This window comes from Aricia agestis, chromosome 22 (genome assembly GCF_905147365.1).
Source record: "Aricia agestis chromosome 22, ilAriAges1.1, whole genome shotgun sequence".
Lineage (NCBI taxonomy): Eukaryota > Metazoa > Arthropoda > Insecta > Lepidoptera > Lycaenidae > Aricia > Aricia agestis.
The window spans coordinates 3,155,527-3,171,499 of NC_056427.1; the positions used below are offsets into that span (position 1 = coordinate 3,155,527).

Genomic DNA, 15,973 nt, shown 5'->3' on the forward strand with positions numbered 1-15,973 from the left:
GATTACGATTAAATCTTAAGCATAGGTACGTACAAACAGCGCAAGCGCTGCTTCACGCCGGTTTTCTGTGAGAACGTGGTATTTCTCCGGTCGGGCCGACCCATTCGTGCCGAAGCATAGCTCTCCCACGTATAAATTAGAGTATTAGAGTATTCTCAGTGTACTCTTGTACGGAGCTGAAACATGGACTACGAATGCAAAACAATAGCGACGGCCATGGGCGAACTGAGGGGGGCAGGGGGGAGGCCTGGATCATGTTGACGTTCCTACTAAGTATATTATCTTACCAGAGACGGGCCAGCCGGTATTATCCGTCTTGATAATAATAATTGAAGGCGAAATTATAGTCTTCTTCCACGATACACCTGTCCGTCTGTATGTGTTAACTCATGTGAATTGATCGATGGAACTAAATTAAGAAGAATTCGCACTCACTGAAACATATTTTGTGGGAAAATTATTATTAAAGTTGTATTAAAGTATGCAACGTGCAACGCCGTAACCCCGTTACGCCAAAATTCGTTTATCGCGTGGGAACCGTACATTTTTCCAGGATAATAAGTATCCTACGCGAAAAATTTTTAAACGTAAATCACGCTTCAAAGGTGTTTTTTTTCTTTGTTTTTTCACAGAGAACGCTAATTACATTAATATTGTCGTGAATATTGTCATCTTGCACATTTTTATCTCGAATTAATAAGATAAGGTTCTCATATTTTTTATTTTATTTAAAATTTTCGCGCGCGTCGTTACTTTCTTGACAGACTATATGTACGAAATACGAATAATCCAATGTAAAGACCTCTTTATAGGTAGTCGCTTTTCTATATGAAATATACCTACAACATGCTTAATGATTCTAATTGACATTATCACAGAAGATTAATCATATTCCTCATAATATGAAAGAAAAATACTCAGTAAGGGTAAGTTCACATTGAAACTAAGCGCAGAGCCAAAATTGTATTTCTTAGGAGTATAGACAACTTTATTTCCGCCCCATCTACGAAATCTGTTCTAGGACGCTGCCACTCCCCTAGGACGCTGCCGCTCTCTTAGGACGCTGCCACGTCCCCTAGGACGCTGCTACCCCCTAGGACGCTGCCACTTCCCTAGGACGCTGCCACTCCCCTAGGACGCTGCCGCTCTCCTAGGACGCTGCCACCCCCTAGGACGCTGCCACCCCCCTAGGACGATGCCACCCTCCTAAGACGCTGCCACCCCCTAGGACGCTGTCAGGTGTGAGGTGTCTGTCTACACTCTACCCATTCGTCTGCCTGTGGCACCCAAATGGGTGGAATGATTTCGATCTTTTTTTGTTTGAAAGCTGACATGTTCTAGGTTCTAGAGTTTTCTTAGCAATAGTTAATTAAGCCCTCTGTGGCGTAACTATAGGGTGGCAGGCCTGGCAAAATGCCACGAGCCCCGGACCCAAAAGGGCCCGGCCCAAGAGGCCGGGAGGTCTGAATTTTTATACATTGTTTTATTATTATCGACGAATTTTACTGATAGGGCGCCATCAATTTGCCACGGGCCCCGGATGTTATAGTTACGCCACTGTACGCGCTGGAAAATTTCGGAGGTTTTTTATAATTTAATTTATTATTATTTACTTAATTAAGATTTATAAGAAGACGAATAAAATAATTTTATTATCCATTAGGTAATAATTATTCTTGGATGTAGGCATAAAAATAATAATTAGTCACAGTCGCTTACTCACATTTACATCAAATCCATACTAATAATTTGATCTACACATTCCGCGCGGCTCCGCCTACGTGAATAAGGTATTCCTAATTTCACGGGAACCGGGGTCCTCCCCAGTTGTCTACTATTTATCAGTGTCGAATATCATAAAAATCCGTCCAGTAGTTCGTAAGATTATTGTAAAATATTTTTGGAACGAAGTTCCTTATCCCGCGTTCGGCGTAAAATCTGAAGGCTAGACAGAACGACATTTGACCTTGATTTGACCTCGACACTTTTATTAGTACCTGCATGTTAGGGGCAGACGGCGTTGATAGTAATTATTCCTGTGCGTCAACTAGATGGCGTTTTTTTTTAATAAACAGCGATGCGTTGTTAGTATTCCTGGGCGTCAATAGATGGCGTTTTTTTAATATATTTTTTGAGTGTATATGTATACAGGTTTTTTGAACATAAATGAATAACTTCGTTCCATTCGGGTGTCCCTTGAAACCTCTCAAGTTTCTTTGTTAAAATTTTTCCTATTTTTCCCATTTTTTCCACATTTTCCTCTTATTCTTCGCTCCTATTGATCACTGTAAATTTTTCCCTAATAAAAGGGAACCTATGCTCTCCCCGGGACCCCATACCCATTGAGTGTGAGGAGGTAACAGACAGACAGACACATTCGCTTTTTTTATGAAATAAGGGGGCTAACGAGCAAACGGGTCACCTGATGGAAAGCAACTTCCGTCGCCCATGGACACTCGGAGCATCAGAAGAGCTGCAGGTGCGTTGCCGGCCTTTTAAGAGGAATAGGGTAATAGGGGAGGGTAGGGAAGGAAATAGGAGAGGGTAGGGAAGGGAAAAGATAGGGGATTGGGCCTCCGGTAAACTCATTCACTCGGCGAAACACAGCGCAAGCGCTGTTTCACGCCGGTATTCTGTGAGCCCGTGGTATTCCTCCGGTCGAGCCGGCCCATTCGTGCCGAAGCATGGCTCTCCCACGGCATTTATTATTATTGGCACATATTCGAAAGTTTAGAGGGTCAAAACGAGACAAGTTTCATTCAACTTCACAAGCTCATATTTCAATATCAACCCCAGAATACCCGGGTCTAAATGACCCTCGCATGTCGTGTATGACCCTTGAATGAGAGCCCTCGATTTTGGGTCACTTTCGAGTATTTCACAAGGGTTATTATATGTCCGCGGTTCTTCGAATTTTGGGGTGTATTATACACTAGATCACGCCCGCAACTCCGTTACGACTTCCGTTTATCGCGCGTGAACTGTACATTTTCCGGGATAGAAAGTTTATACTTATGTCCTTTCCCGGGACTCAAAAGTATGGAGTGTAGATGGAGGAGAAATATCTCTTTGTAAAAAGTGTCCGCTGAAATGCGTTATATTAGGCAGGCGCGGTCGCAGCCTGAAATTTTGTGGGGGGTCACTCACTAGTCACTACACTAATATTTTTTTTTATCTGCGCCCTCGGACGGTTTTGGGTTGACAGCTGTCTAAGGTCGGACGCAGTGGTGGTTAGGGGATAGCTAGAAATTTTCTTTTATTATTTAGCAAGATTTTGAGATTTTTCAATTTGACCTTAGATTTTGGTGGGGGGGTCATGTCCCCTGTGAGGGGTCACAGGGGACATGACCCCCCCACCAAAATATCAGGCGCGGTCTGAAGGGGAGGGGTCCCCTTCGGACCGCGCCTGATATTAAGGATTTCAGCTATTTTAGGTTATATTTTTCAAAATATATTGGTATTATCCCAGTAATTCTGTGACTCGGCTATTCGGCTAACTTCAATTTATATTTTTTCACCAACGGCTACATTCGTCCATACCCTTTGCTGCAGCTAGCGCCACTCTTGGAGGATTTTTCAACTGTTATTTACTGCGTTCAGCTGGACACTTTTTCAAATATCCCCCATATAAGATCGTTCTCCTCCATCTACCCTCCATACTCAAAAGGTATCTTCTTCCTCCTTCTTGTTTTTTTTAAGTAGTAGGTTATATTTTTTTATAATTATGGAGAGATTTATATCTAGTAGATCAGATATTTTAGGAGTAGTCTTTATTATATTTCTCATTCTTTATTATTTTTACTTACCTAGTTTTATGTCGATCCTAAATCTTGTATACTTACATAAGAAGCGAACATAAGAACACTTTATTAACATAAATAATAATAAATTAAATAAATTACAGCTATCTTATTCCTAATTAATATCATACGCCATGGGTTTTGCAAACAAGGTGGTGTTGTTGTCCGGTGCGGGCTCAGGAATCGGTGAAGCTACAGCTATAGCCTTCGCCAAAACATCAGCAATACTCTCGATATTCGACAAGAATGAAACAGTACACGCAGTCGGAGAAACTTGCAAGAAATACAACAACAAAATAATAACATCTACCACCGATGTCACTTCGGATGAGGATTTAAAGGGGTTGGTCGAGAAAACGGTGGAAGAATTCGGGAGAATCGATGTTTTGGTAAACTGTGCTGGTTCTTATTACAGTGGTAAAATAACTGATGAACACTTCATGGATACCAACGAGAGATGTATGAAGGTGAACTTTAGATCTGCTGTGCTCCTAACCCATCTGACTGTTCCACATTTGATCAAAACCAAAGGTAACATTGTCAACGTTACCAGCGTATCTTCGAAGCTGATAACCCCTGGATGGCTCCCGTATGACGTCTCCAAGGCTGCTCTTAGTCGGTTCACAGCCTGCGCAGCTCTGGACCTAGCTGCAGACCACGTAAGGATAAACGCCGTCCAACCAGGAGGCACCCAAACGAACCTACTAGTTAACAGCGGCTATTTCAAAGCGGATGATAATCATAAAGTTTGGAAGAATTTCGCGAAGAAGACACCTTTGGGTAGAATCATACATCCCGAGGAAGTCGCCGACTTGATTCTGTATTTAGCGAGTGAGAAGGCTAGGAGCATAACTGGAGAAGAGTTCGCTATAGATGCTGGGTTGTTGGCTAAAGGATACGTACCACAGAAATAAAAGCACCACGTATAGCTCGACAAGGCTTTAAATGAACGTCGCGAAAAAAGGGAACTAACGCTGCCATCATACAAAAACGTCATTTTTGACATTTCTCCTTTACGAGCAGCGCCACGTTCATTTAAAGCCTTGTCGCACTTTAGGTAGGGTCTTTCGTGTCAAATGTCGTGTCAGACAGACATATGACAGCTATATGTGCCCCGCGTTCCAGATGACGTTAGAAACGCTCACGCTCAAGACCGTAGTTTTTCCCGTTCCACTAGATTGTGAGCGTCAGTGATACAAACCCAAGTGGAAAGGATTATGGATCGTTTTGAGAAAAGTTTAAAAAAAGAATTATATTTTTTTATACATAGGTACCGTACATTGAACCGAACTTGGATATTACGATCCTTTTCTTCAAGTCGTAAATAAAAGTAATTGTATTGTTTATAGTTACATTTATTTTACAAATAAAATATTATGTAAGTACATAATATTATATTTGTTTCGTTTTTAGTATTACATTTTTTTACTTTAGTAATCACATTTTAATAACAAAACCACATACTTTAAATATTGACTATTGTCACAAGTCACAACATACATATAAACGTTAGGTAACAATACCGCTTAATGCTTAGTCAAGTACGAGTAAATCAACAGGTATAGGAGAGATGAAAATTAGTACTTATTAATTATTATATTTTATAAGAAATCATTTGACCTTTCATTTAAAACAATTTATTTGCCAATCAAAATATTTCATTAAATGTTATTTAATTTATTTTATTAAAATATTATTTGTAATGAAATAATATAAAGTTTTTTTGTCTCTACTCTCTCCGGAAAACTTTCCGAACATGGCTTTCTCGACATAGTTACGTTAAAATAAAAAAAAAAAACTAGAACGCCCACTTTGACCCATCTTCGTCGAGGGTCATTTTGAGCGAAAATGATGACGTCATGAGTGACGTTATAGCCGCTATCAAATCGACCCCGGTCGCCAAAGGGAACGGCAGAAGGGGACGTTTTGAGCGTTTTTGTCAAAATTAACGTCATCTGGAACGCAGCCGTGGAAGCTATTTCGTGACATATGTCAGATTTTTAACACGACAATTGACGTACAGTTCGACAAGGCTTTATTTGAACGTGGGTGACATTGACGGGAGCCCTGCTGGTAAAGGAGAACTGTCAAACACGTCATGTCAAAAATGACGTTTTTCTATTATAGAAGCGTTTAGTTCCTTTTCTCGCCACGTTCAAATAAAGCCTTGTCGAACTGTACGATAGACCCTACGGCTACAGAGCGCCATATTTGTCAGGGACAGCGCTTATTAATATGTAGTAATTCGTCTGTCAAGAAAATCGTTTACTTTCTGACAGCACAATATTTATAAGCTGACAAAAAAATACATCACGCGTTTTCACTGCGAAATCACACAAAAATTGATCTTTCAGCGCTGCTACTTTCACAGTGAATTCTATAAATATAATATGTTTTTATTATTCGTAAATATACAATATGGTCACATGTGTAACTTTTTTGTGATACGACCATATAATAATACTAGACGATCCGCGCGACTTCGCCCGCGTAAATTAGATATTTCACAGAAAAATTAGTCCATTTAAAAAGCCTATGATCCTTTACGTGGTCTACTTCTTATCTTTTTTTAAATGAAATAAGGGGGCAAACGAGCAAACGGGTCACCTGATGGAAAGCAACTTCCGTCGCCCATGGACACTCGCAGCATCAGAAGAGCTGCAGGTGCGTTGCCGGCCTTTGAAGAGGGAATAGGGTAATAGGGGAGGGTAGGGATGGGAAGGGAAGGGAATAGGGGAGGGTAGGAAAGGGAATAGGGTAGGGGATTGGGCCTCCGGTAAACTCACTCACTCGGCGAAACACAGCGCAAGCGCTGTTTCACGCCGGTTTTCTGTGAGAACGTGGTATTTCTCCGGTCGAGCCGGCCCATTCGTGCCGAAGCATGGCTCTCCCACGTATCTGATCCAAATAACAGAAAAATGCTCTAGTAGTTCGTGAGATAAGACCTTTCAAATAATTTCCCCCGTTTTTTCACATTTTTCTCTATTTCTTCACTCCTATTAGTCTCAATAACTTTGCTATATAACACTAAAATAATTTTTCAAATCGGACCAGTACTTCCTGAGATAAGCGCGTTCAAATAAGCCCTTTTAAATAATTTCCCCCGTTTTTCCACATTTTCCTCTATTTCTTCGCTCCTATTAGTCTTAGCGAGATAAAATATAGCCTATAGCCTTCCTCGATAAATGGACTACCTAACACTGAAAGAATTTTTCTAATCGGACCAGTAGTTCCTGAGATTAGCGCGTTCAAACAAACAAACTAACAAACTCTGCAGAATTATAATAATATTAGTATAGATTGTTATGAAAAATTATTCGCGACCCTTTGCTTCTATAGCATGTAGGTATGTGTGTTTATGAATATAATATTATTATATTAACAAAAAATTAAAACCGACTTCCTAGGTAAAAACAATAATAACATCCTTATAATATGAACTAAAAAGAATTAAATAATTTTTCCTATCTAATAGTGCCTTTTTCCGTATTCGGCTAAAACTCAACTATTTCTGTACTCAATATTTATCATTTTGAAGTCGGTACCAGATATAGCTGAATCTTCAGTCTGCCAGAATATTTGAAACTTTTGTAACTGACACCGACTTCAAAATGATGAAGATTGAGTACAGAAATAGTTGAGTTTAAGCCGAATACGGAAAAAGGCACTATTAGATAGGAAAAATTATTTAATACTTTTTAGTTCATATTATAAGGATGCTATTATTGTTTTTACCTTGGAAGTCGGTTTTATTTTTTTGTTAAAAATAATAGATAATTTCCCTCTTTTTGGTTACCTAGTAAACTATCGCGTACTATACGCAGAATAATTAATACACTATACACGGACGTAAAAAAAAATAATTTATTAAGATAAGAAGATGTACTTATTTATTGTATTAAATATTAATATTATAAGGCACTTATTTAAAGGGGCAGTTGTAAATTACAGTTTTTGTAAATTTGTAAATTGTAAATGCTCGCTGCGCTCGCTCGGCTCCCTCTGTGTTGTGGTCTAATTTCTAACCTAACCTAACCTACTCTTGGACTTTCTGGATTGTGTTTGTTTTTGTTTTGGCTGTGCCCCCCGAAGCGCCCCGTGGTTAAGTAGGCCTTCTGTTAAGTCTTTATAGAACCGCTCATTCCATCATTTTTATCTCTCATTCAGTTATTGAACTGCTCAATTATTTTTTAATTACTTTCCATGTTTAACAGTCGCAATATTAATTAATCAACCGCCATAAAATAGTTATTTAATTTTAAGCTCAATATTTTTTAAACTGATCATAATAACATCTCAAATATTTAAATAACCGCTCAAAAAATTAGTTCCCATATTATAATAATAATTATCCTAAAACGTAAATATATACACTACATACCTAATAGAACAAAAGTTCTGATAAAATTTTTAATAGTCTAATTCAGCAACTCCACAGAATACACATTTGTACAAGCTACTCTAATTTAACGATATTATAAATAGTTTCTTTTATACACATTAACTTATAAAAGTAGGGAATTATTTCGTAAAAGAAACACAAGCACGAATATTTGTTCGTAATTTATTTATTTGACAACTACTTTGCTACATATCCACCAATAGGAGGGTGAATTTGTGTACGAATTCGGACATCTACCGGTCCTAGCACTTGTAAGTTGTATGACTCGAGCGATCTTTACACGAAATATTTCGAGTGTTTTGAGAATACACAAACTATTAGCAACAAATTATATCGTGCAGGAAACCGGCCTCGAACGCTTCAACTCCCAAGCGGCCACATGTGGTGTACGAATTCGGACATCTATAACCGGTCCCACTCGTTCGACTCGAGCGATCTTTGCACGAAATATTTTGAATGTGAAGTTTTGAGAATACACAAACTGTGTTACTCTCGTAAAAATCTCTTAATTCGGTATTTTATTCAAAGATGAACATTCCTGAAAAATGTGCCCCAGATCGTGCGTGTGGTCTATGGCGCGGGCGGTTGCATAGATAATACATATATATACTGGCGGTTGCATACTAAGGTAATTTATCTATGACTATCTGGATGGCCGCCGCGGCCTGGCCGCTGGTGCGCGCCCCGCCGATCGCTTGACAGACAGAAGCGAAACCACAGGCGAAACGGCAGACATTGTACTAATGAACGCTAAACGCAATGCATTAGGTTGAAATTAGGTTGTTTTCCAGTAATAGTAGGTAAATAATATCTCGTCGATTTCGCGCCGTTTGTATTACTTTGTATGAAAGTGAGACATGCATGTACTTACTTGTATAATTATCGAAGCAGCTTACTTCTCAAAAGTAATGTTAAATGTGTGCCTTACGCTCTGGAGCTAAGGCTGAATTTGTTATGTTTAATTTTGGTGACATTGGTGACCCTGACGTGGTAATGATGATGACGATGATGAATGTAATTTGCATAGTAGCATATGCTTTCAGTTCTTAAAACAGCGCCGAAACCCCCAAACTTGTATTTATAAGGAATCCGGAGTTCTCTTAGTATCTTCGGAACCATAGTATACCTCGGTGCAAAATCTTGCGTTTTGGTAGCATATACTTAGGATGCTTCTTATAAAACCAAAATTACTATATGTTTCCATATAAATTTTGAAGAGTTCCCTCGATTACTCATGGATCCCATCATCAGGTCACCACTTGTGAACATGGTACCAAATTGGAGTGAAACCTAATACAACAAAACAAAAATTTCAAAAATCGGTTCACAAACGGCGGAGTAATCGTTGAACATACAAAAATTAAAAAAATATATCCACAGCCGAATATATAACCTCCTCGTTTTTTGGAAGTCGGTTAGTAATATGTTGTTACAAATTCTCCTACTCAATAATATTATATCAATATTTTAAGGCCCAATTTCACCAACGACTGTTAAAGTGAATGCTTGATTTTAATAATTAGTATCACGTTATCTCATTAATTTTTCATAAAAATTAAACAGAAGACTCAAGACATGACATTTTAACAAGCTGTAACACTAAGAGACGTTGGTGAAATTGGGCCCTGGATCTTTATTGTTGTTTTAACAAAACAGTTTTCTCGACATCTGGCGACCCCCCTACAGAAGCTTCGCGACCCAACACTGTTCAAGAGAATTGAAATACGCTGAATAGAAAATTTAATGTATGTATCCGTTGAAATATCTCCTCTCTAACGAATCGAGCTTACCTGACGAACTGGCGAAAATTTCGAATACAAATATTCAGAAATCTTCGAATACTTAAATTTATTCAAACCTTGACGTAAATGTGATTAGGGTTGCTATCCGTCCGGATTTCCCCGGATTTGTCCTAGTTTGAAGGGCGTCCGGGGTGCGTCCGGCCGGCTTTTTGAAAAGCGTCCGGGTGAAATCCAAAAACTTTTGATGAGAAAAATTTAACTTTTAAGTCATGCAGCAATAAACGAAAGATAAAAACTCGCTAAGCATACACACGGTTTCTTGCATGGACTTGAGTTAGTCAAATTTTTACAAATTCTTGTTGGAAAAACAAAAATTTGCAAAGAGGTTATCGTAATTACTGTTTAAGTGTTTTTTTTTTTTTTTTTTTTTTTTTTAAAATAAGAGGGCAAACGAGCAAACGGGTCACCTGATGGAAAGCAACTTCCGTCGCCCATGGACACTCGCAGCATCAGAAGAGCTGCATGTGCGTTGCCGGCCTTTTAAGAGGGAATAGGGTAATAGGGGAGGGTAGGGAAGGGAAGGGAATGGGGGAGGGTAGGGAAGGGAAGGGAATAGGGGAGGGTAGGAAAGGGAATAGGGTAATCCCCTACCCGGTAAACTCACTCACTCGGCGAAACACAGCGCAAGCGCTGTTTCACGCCGGTTTTCTGTGAGAACGTGGTATTTATCCGGTCGAGCCGGCCCATTCGTGCCGAAGCATGGCTCTCCCACGTATAGGTGTCCGGAGAAACAACCACATTTCGACCAAATGTCCGGGAATTTTGTCGTGCCTGACCGGCGAAGGCAATTTGGGTGATGGCAACCCTAAATGTGATAAATCTAACATCAATATTAATATCTGCTAATCTTATGCCGGCTCTTGATATAGGCGAACGCGTTGGCCAACGCGTCTGCAGACGCGTTGGCAGTGCGCTTGCAACGGCGTTTGTGAGTAATCCACACATAGGAAGGTCGTTCAGTATGCTTTGGATCGCGCCAATGTGCGGACGGATTCAAAATGGATGTTTAGTCGCTAACAGCTGCAGCTGTTTATTTATTCACAGCTTATAATTACTTTGTAAATGTGGACAAGAAAAAGTTTTTAAAGAATTTCTCGAAATAAATAAATAAAAGGCGAGAAAACATAACAAACAAAGAAATAAACTCACTTTTACATAATATTTTATAATATTAAAATAATATAAGTAATTATTTTATTACCTACTTATTATTTATTAAATTATTAGATATAAAAATTATTACATATTATTATAATTATCATAACTATAACTCCGGGCGAACTGATCGCGCAGCCTATGTGTGGATGGAGCGCAAAGCTTGCGACAAATGTCCTTTGATCTTTCGCCGACATTTCCGACCCGCGCGGCAAGCTCGCAGACGCGTCGGCCAACGTCTAAATACCTACGGCCAACGCGCGAACGCCCGTTCTACACATTGGGCCAACGCGTCTGCAGACGCGTTGGCCAACGCGTTCGCCTATATCAAGAGCCGGCATTATACATATATTTCAACGAGCAAAGATTATATATAATTGGAACCTCGGAATCGGCTCCAACGATTAGAAATCGGCCATGTGCGAGTTGCACTCGCGGAACTGGAACATACGCGGTGCTAGCGCAGCGTACTGACTCTTCCAGTAGAGAAGCGGCGCGGCGTCTGCGCTGTGCATACGTTCATCGAACGCCTACGCTGCTGGACACTAGTGTGAATGCAGCCAAAGAACAAATCAAGAAAAACGAAAAGCATATCAGCCATAAGAATTACGCGTTATGGTCTTTTTGAGATTGCCAGAACGCGTCGTGACCGTTTTCATTAAAGCCACAACGCGAATTTCACGTCGTGGCTGTTTCACTGTGACCACAACGCGTTATGAGCTATTTTTCCGCTCACTGAGCGTTTTCGGTCTTTGAGCGTAACAATTATTAAAAATAATAGGACTTATACCTATAAGTCCTATTATTTTTAATAATTGTTACGCGAGCGAAGCCGCGGGCAAAAGCTCGTTTACTGAAACGAGCTTTTGCCCGCGGCTTCACTCACGTTAAGAAGTATTATTATATACAAACTTTCATCCCCTAGTTGAACCCCTTGGGGTTGGAATTGATCAAAATCCTTTCTTAGCGGATGCCTACGTCATAACATCTACCTGCATGCCAAATTTCAGCCCGATCCGTCCAGTGGTTTAGGCTGTGCGTTGATAGATCACTATGTCAATCAGTCAGTCAGTCACCTTTGAGTTTTATATTTATAGATTAAAAAACACTTGTGTATACACAGTAGATTTTTCATACAGGTAATAGAAATAAGAAATAGTAATATTTCTTCAGTTTTCAGGATTCTGCTTAATTGTCATGGTAGAAGGTATTTTTAGAGTCCAGTCTCCCCCCCTTCTACCAGCTAAACTGCTAAACGGTTGCTTCTGGAAATGGGAAAAAGTCACGGGAGTAGGAAATATGCTGAGTTTAAAAGGAAAATTATCACGGCTAAAACGATTTCATAAGTTATTACTTACTTATTGAGTAGATATATTTTTTTATTTATTTATCTCTCTGTGTTTCCGGCCGGAAATACCGAGTGTGAACCAATCAGTGAGGTCCATTCACGGCAGGACTGCCGTGCAGTTCTGCCGTGAATGGGCCATAAGGGAAAAAAAATCATAAGTATTTTTTTATTTAATTCGGAAAACTTACGGCTACGTACAAATATAAACAGAAGAACACATACATAAAGGCCAATTAAAAGTTTTCACATATAGATAGAAAAACTAACAAAAAATATAAAGTCGATAGTTAATTATACACAAAGAGTAACAAACATAATAAAATATTAATAAATCATGCACAAAATAATTTTTAGACATACATCTTTTTACTGTAGAAACGCTGGTATTAAATAAGTCTATGTTTGGATACTCGTACGAAATTTCATTAAAGCTTCTGCTGGCTCGTATCAGATAGCTGTTTTGCCTATAAGTGCTGTTTACACATGGGATGTGTAAGAACTTGGGCCTGCGCTTCAGAAATGAGCATGTTTATTATATACCTATTTCACCTAGCAGCTCAGCCCCCGTAGACAAGTGGCAAAACGCTAACGCTAACGCTAGCGCTACAACATGTATGGATTTGACATTAGTATTCGCTAGCGAAGCGATGACTTATGTCAAATCGCATACATTTTGTAGCGTTAGCGCTTTGTCACTTGGACAGTTTACCGTGCCTTTCGCTATTGTAAGAAGATAAGATAGGTCAGCAATACGACGTCGTTCGTGCAATGGCAAGATATGGAATTTTTTACAACGTATTTCGTAACCAGACACATAATGGTGAGTTTTGAATCGAATGAAAATCCATCCAAAAGCGCTTCCTACAGTCCCTAACTGTAGGAAGCGCTTTTGGATGGATTCAATTCGGTTAATGTAGCAGTTATAATTTGGATTCCACACTTGAGACACAAACACCGGTGACCGCGACAACAATAGAATAACAATAAATTTCCAAGAATCCAGAGGAAAAGGATTAAATACTCGTAATATTTTAAAAAAACCTATCCAACGAATCGTCCCCGCTAGATGTGTCGGGGAGGAACCATAATTATTTTTTTAAGATTTAATGTACTATTTTTTCTGTTCTATTCGTTTTGCGAATTTGTTGTTTTATGAATGAATAAATGAATATTCTTTATTGCATTTACACATAGGTACATAATATATAGAAATTCAAACTTATTGTACTAATAACTAAATAAACACATAAGGCGGCTTTATTGCTATGCAGCAATTTCTTCCAAGCAACCGAAAAGCAGGAAATTATTATTTTATATAAAAAGCAAATAGGCAATGTGCAAAAACAAACTACAACTAATTACATCTATAAAACTAGAAAATTACAAAACATAACTATAATAAGTAATAACAATCATAATTAAATATTTCTAAACCTACCTAAACAAGTAAATATGAAGCTAATAATAATATACTACATAGAATACAAATAATAAATACCATATATATATATATATATATATATATATATATATATATATATATATATATATATATATATATATATATATATATATATATATATACAGAGTGTAACAAAAATAACTCTTCTTTGACTAGTTTTTTAAATACGTTAATATCAGGTAAGCTAAAAGTGTACACTTTTAGCTTGCCTGATATTAACAGGCAAAGAATTCCATAGCAGAATCGATTTTATTGTGAAAGAGGACCCAAAAAAGTTTGTTTTGAATAATGGTATATCCAACAATAATTTAGATGTACGAAATACGAAATTCTCCTTTAGGTAAAAAGGTGTTCTGGGATCATGCAGCAGGGAGTACAGAAAAGAGAGCACTCGATAATTACGTACGTAGCCAAGAGAGCTTAGAACGATATTCCGACACGTGATCATATTTCCTTAAACCGAACACAAAACGAATAGCCAAGTTTTGCAGACGCTCAAGCTTATTAAGTTTGTCCTCGGTAAGATCTACGAAGCACGTGTCGGCATAATCCAGCATCGGCAAAAACAGGCACTCAGCAAGTAAGACCTTGGTCTTAATCGGTAGCAAATTCTTCCACCTTCCCAGGGAATGCCATACCGCGTGTACTTTCTTACTGACCGCCGCTACATGATCTGACCAAGATAAGTGCTGATCCATATGAACACCCAAGTTTCGAACACTTTTCGAATAAGGCACGTGTGTACCACAAACGAGCACAGGAGGAAGATTTACCCAGTTAATCCTGGAAACTAAACCAGAACTACATATAATAATGACCTGAGATTTATTGGGATTAATAGATATAACATTGCGCTTACTCCACTCAAAAATTATATTGAGGTCATTATTAATTTCACCAATTCTTCTAATGAGATCTTCCAAGGTTGACTGGATATAGATCTGGAGATCATCTGCATACAAGTGAAAGAGAGACGAGATGGTTTCACAGATTGTGTTTATAAATAACGCAAAAAGGAGGGGAGATAATACACCACCCTGCGGAACACCAACAGTGTTGCTTAACCACGACGAGAACTCGTCATCCACACGAACACGTTGCCGGCGCCCCGAGAGGTAGTCTGTAAGCCAATCAATTACTGAAGGCGATAAATTAAGCAACCTAAGCCTGCCTATAAGAATGTCGTGGTCAATAGTATTAAAGGCATTGCTAAAATCTAACAAAACCAAAATAGTTAGCAACCTACTGTCCATAGCACGACGTATATCATCTGTAACTTTTACTAGAGCCATAGTTGTGCTATGTCCACGGAAGCCTGATTGGAATGAGGTTAAAAGATTGTGTTTATTAACAAACGAGGACAACTGTTGATGTATCAATTTTTCTAGAACCTTTGACAGGAATGGAAAAATAGATATGGGTCGAAAATCAGCAGGCGAATTAGGTTTGTTAGATTTTGGCAAGGGAACTATATGAGCACTTTTCCAAACTGACGGGACTTTACCATTTGTAAGAGAGAAATTAAAAAGATGAGTCAGTATTAGAGCAATTGCGTCTATAATTAAAATTATCATCTTACGACTTATATTATCTTCGCCAACAGCATTCGATGATATGGACATGACACTCTTTTTAATATCGCCAACAGTAATAGGGCTAAAAAGGAATTGAGGGAATTTAGGTGTCAATGTAGATGCAAGATTGCTGATTGTTTGTAATTTAGAGTGGGGATTAAAATTTACATTGCTAGTGGAGGAAAAAAAGGAATTTAGGGAATTTTTATCGAAAGGAATCGTTGAGGGAGATGGACTCGTCATTTTACCTACACCTATGGACTTCAAGAATTTCCATGTTTTGGAAGGGTTACTATTATCGACAGAGGAATGAATGTAGCGTCTCTGAGCATCTCTGACCATTGTATTGCAGTGATTCTAACTTACTTACTTAATCTAATATATCTCTCCCGGTGCTCGATTGTATTAGTTCTCTTATATTTAGCTTTTG

General features: G+C 38.6%; 1 protein-coding gene across 1 annotated transcript; it reads left to right on the forward strand.

Moving 5' to 3' along the window:
• Nucleotides 1-3,934: 3,934 nt before the first annotated feature.
• On the forward strand, nt 3,935-4,714 carry LOC121738249 (3-oxoacyl-[acyl-carrier-protein] reductase FabG-like). The gene has a single exon (XM_042130200.1). It carries the CDS (start codon nt 3,935-3,937, stop codon nt 4,712-4,714), a length of 780 nt encoding a protein of 259 aa, XP_041986134.1.
• The last annotated feature ends 11,259 nt before the right edge of the window (nt 4,715-15,973 follow it).

Excerpts from the sequence above, each read along its gene's own strand:
- LOC121738249 (XM_042130200.1), top strand. The coding sequence starts at position 3,935 with ATGGGTTTTGCAAACAAGGTGGTGTTGTTGTCCGGTGCGGGCTCAGGA.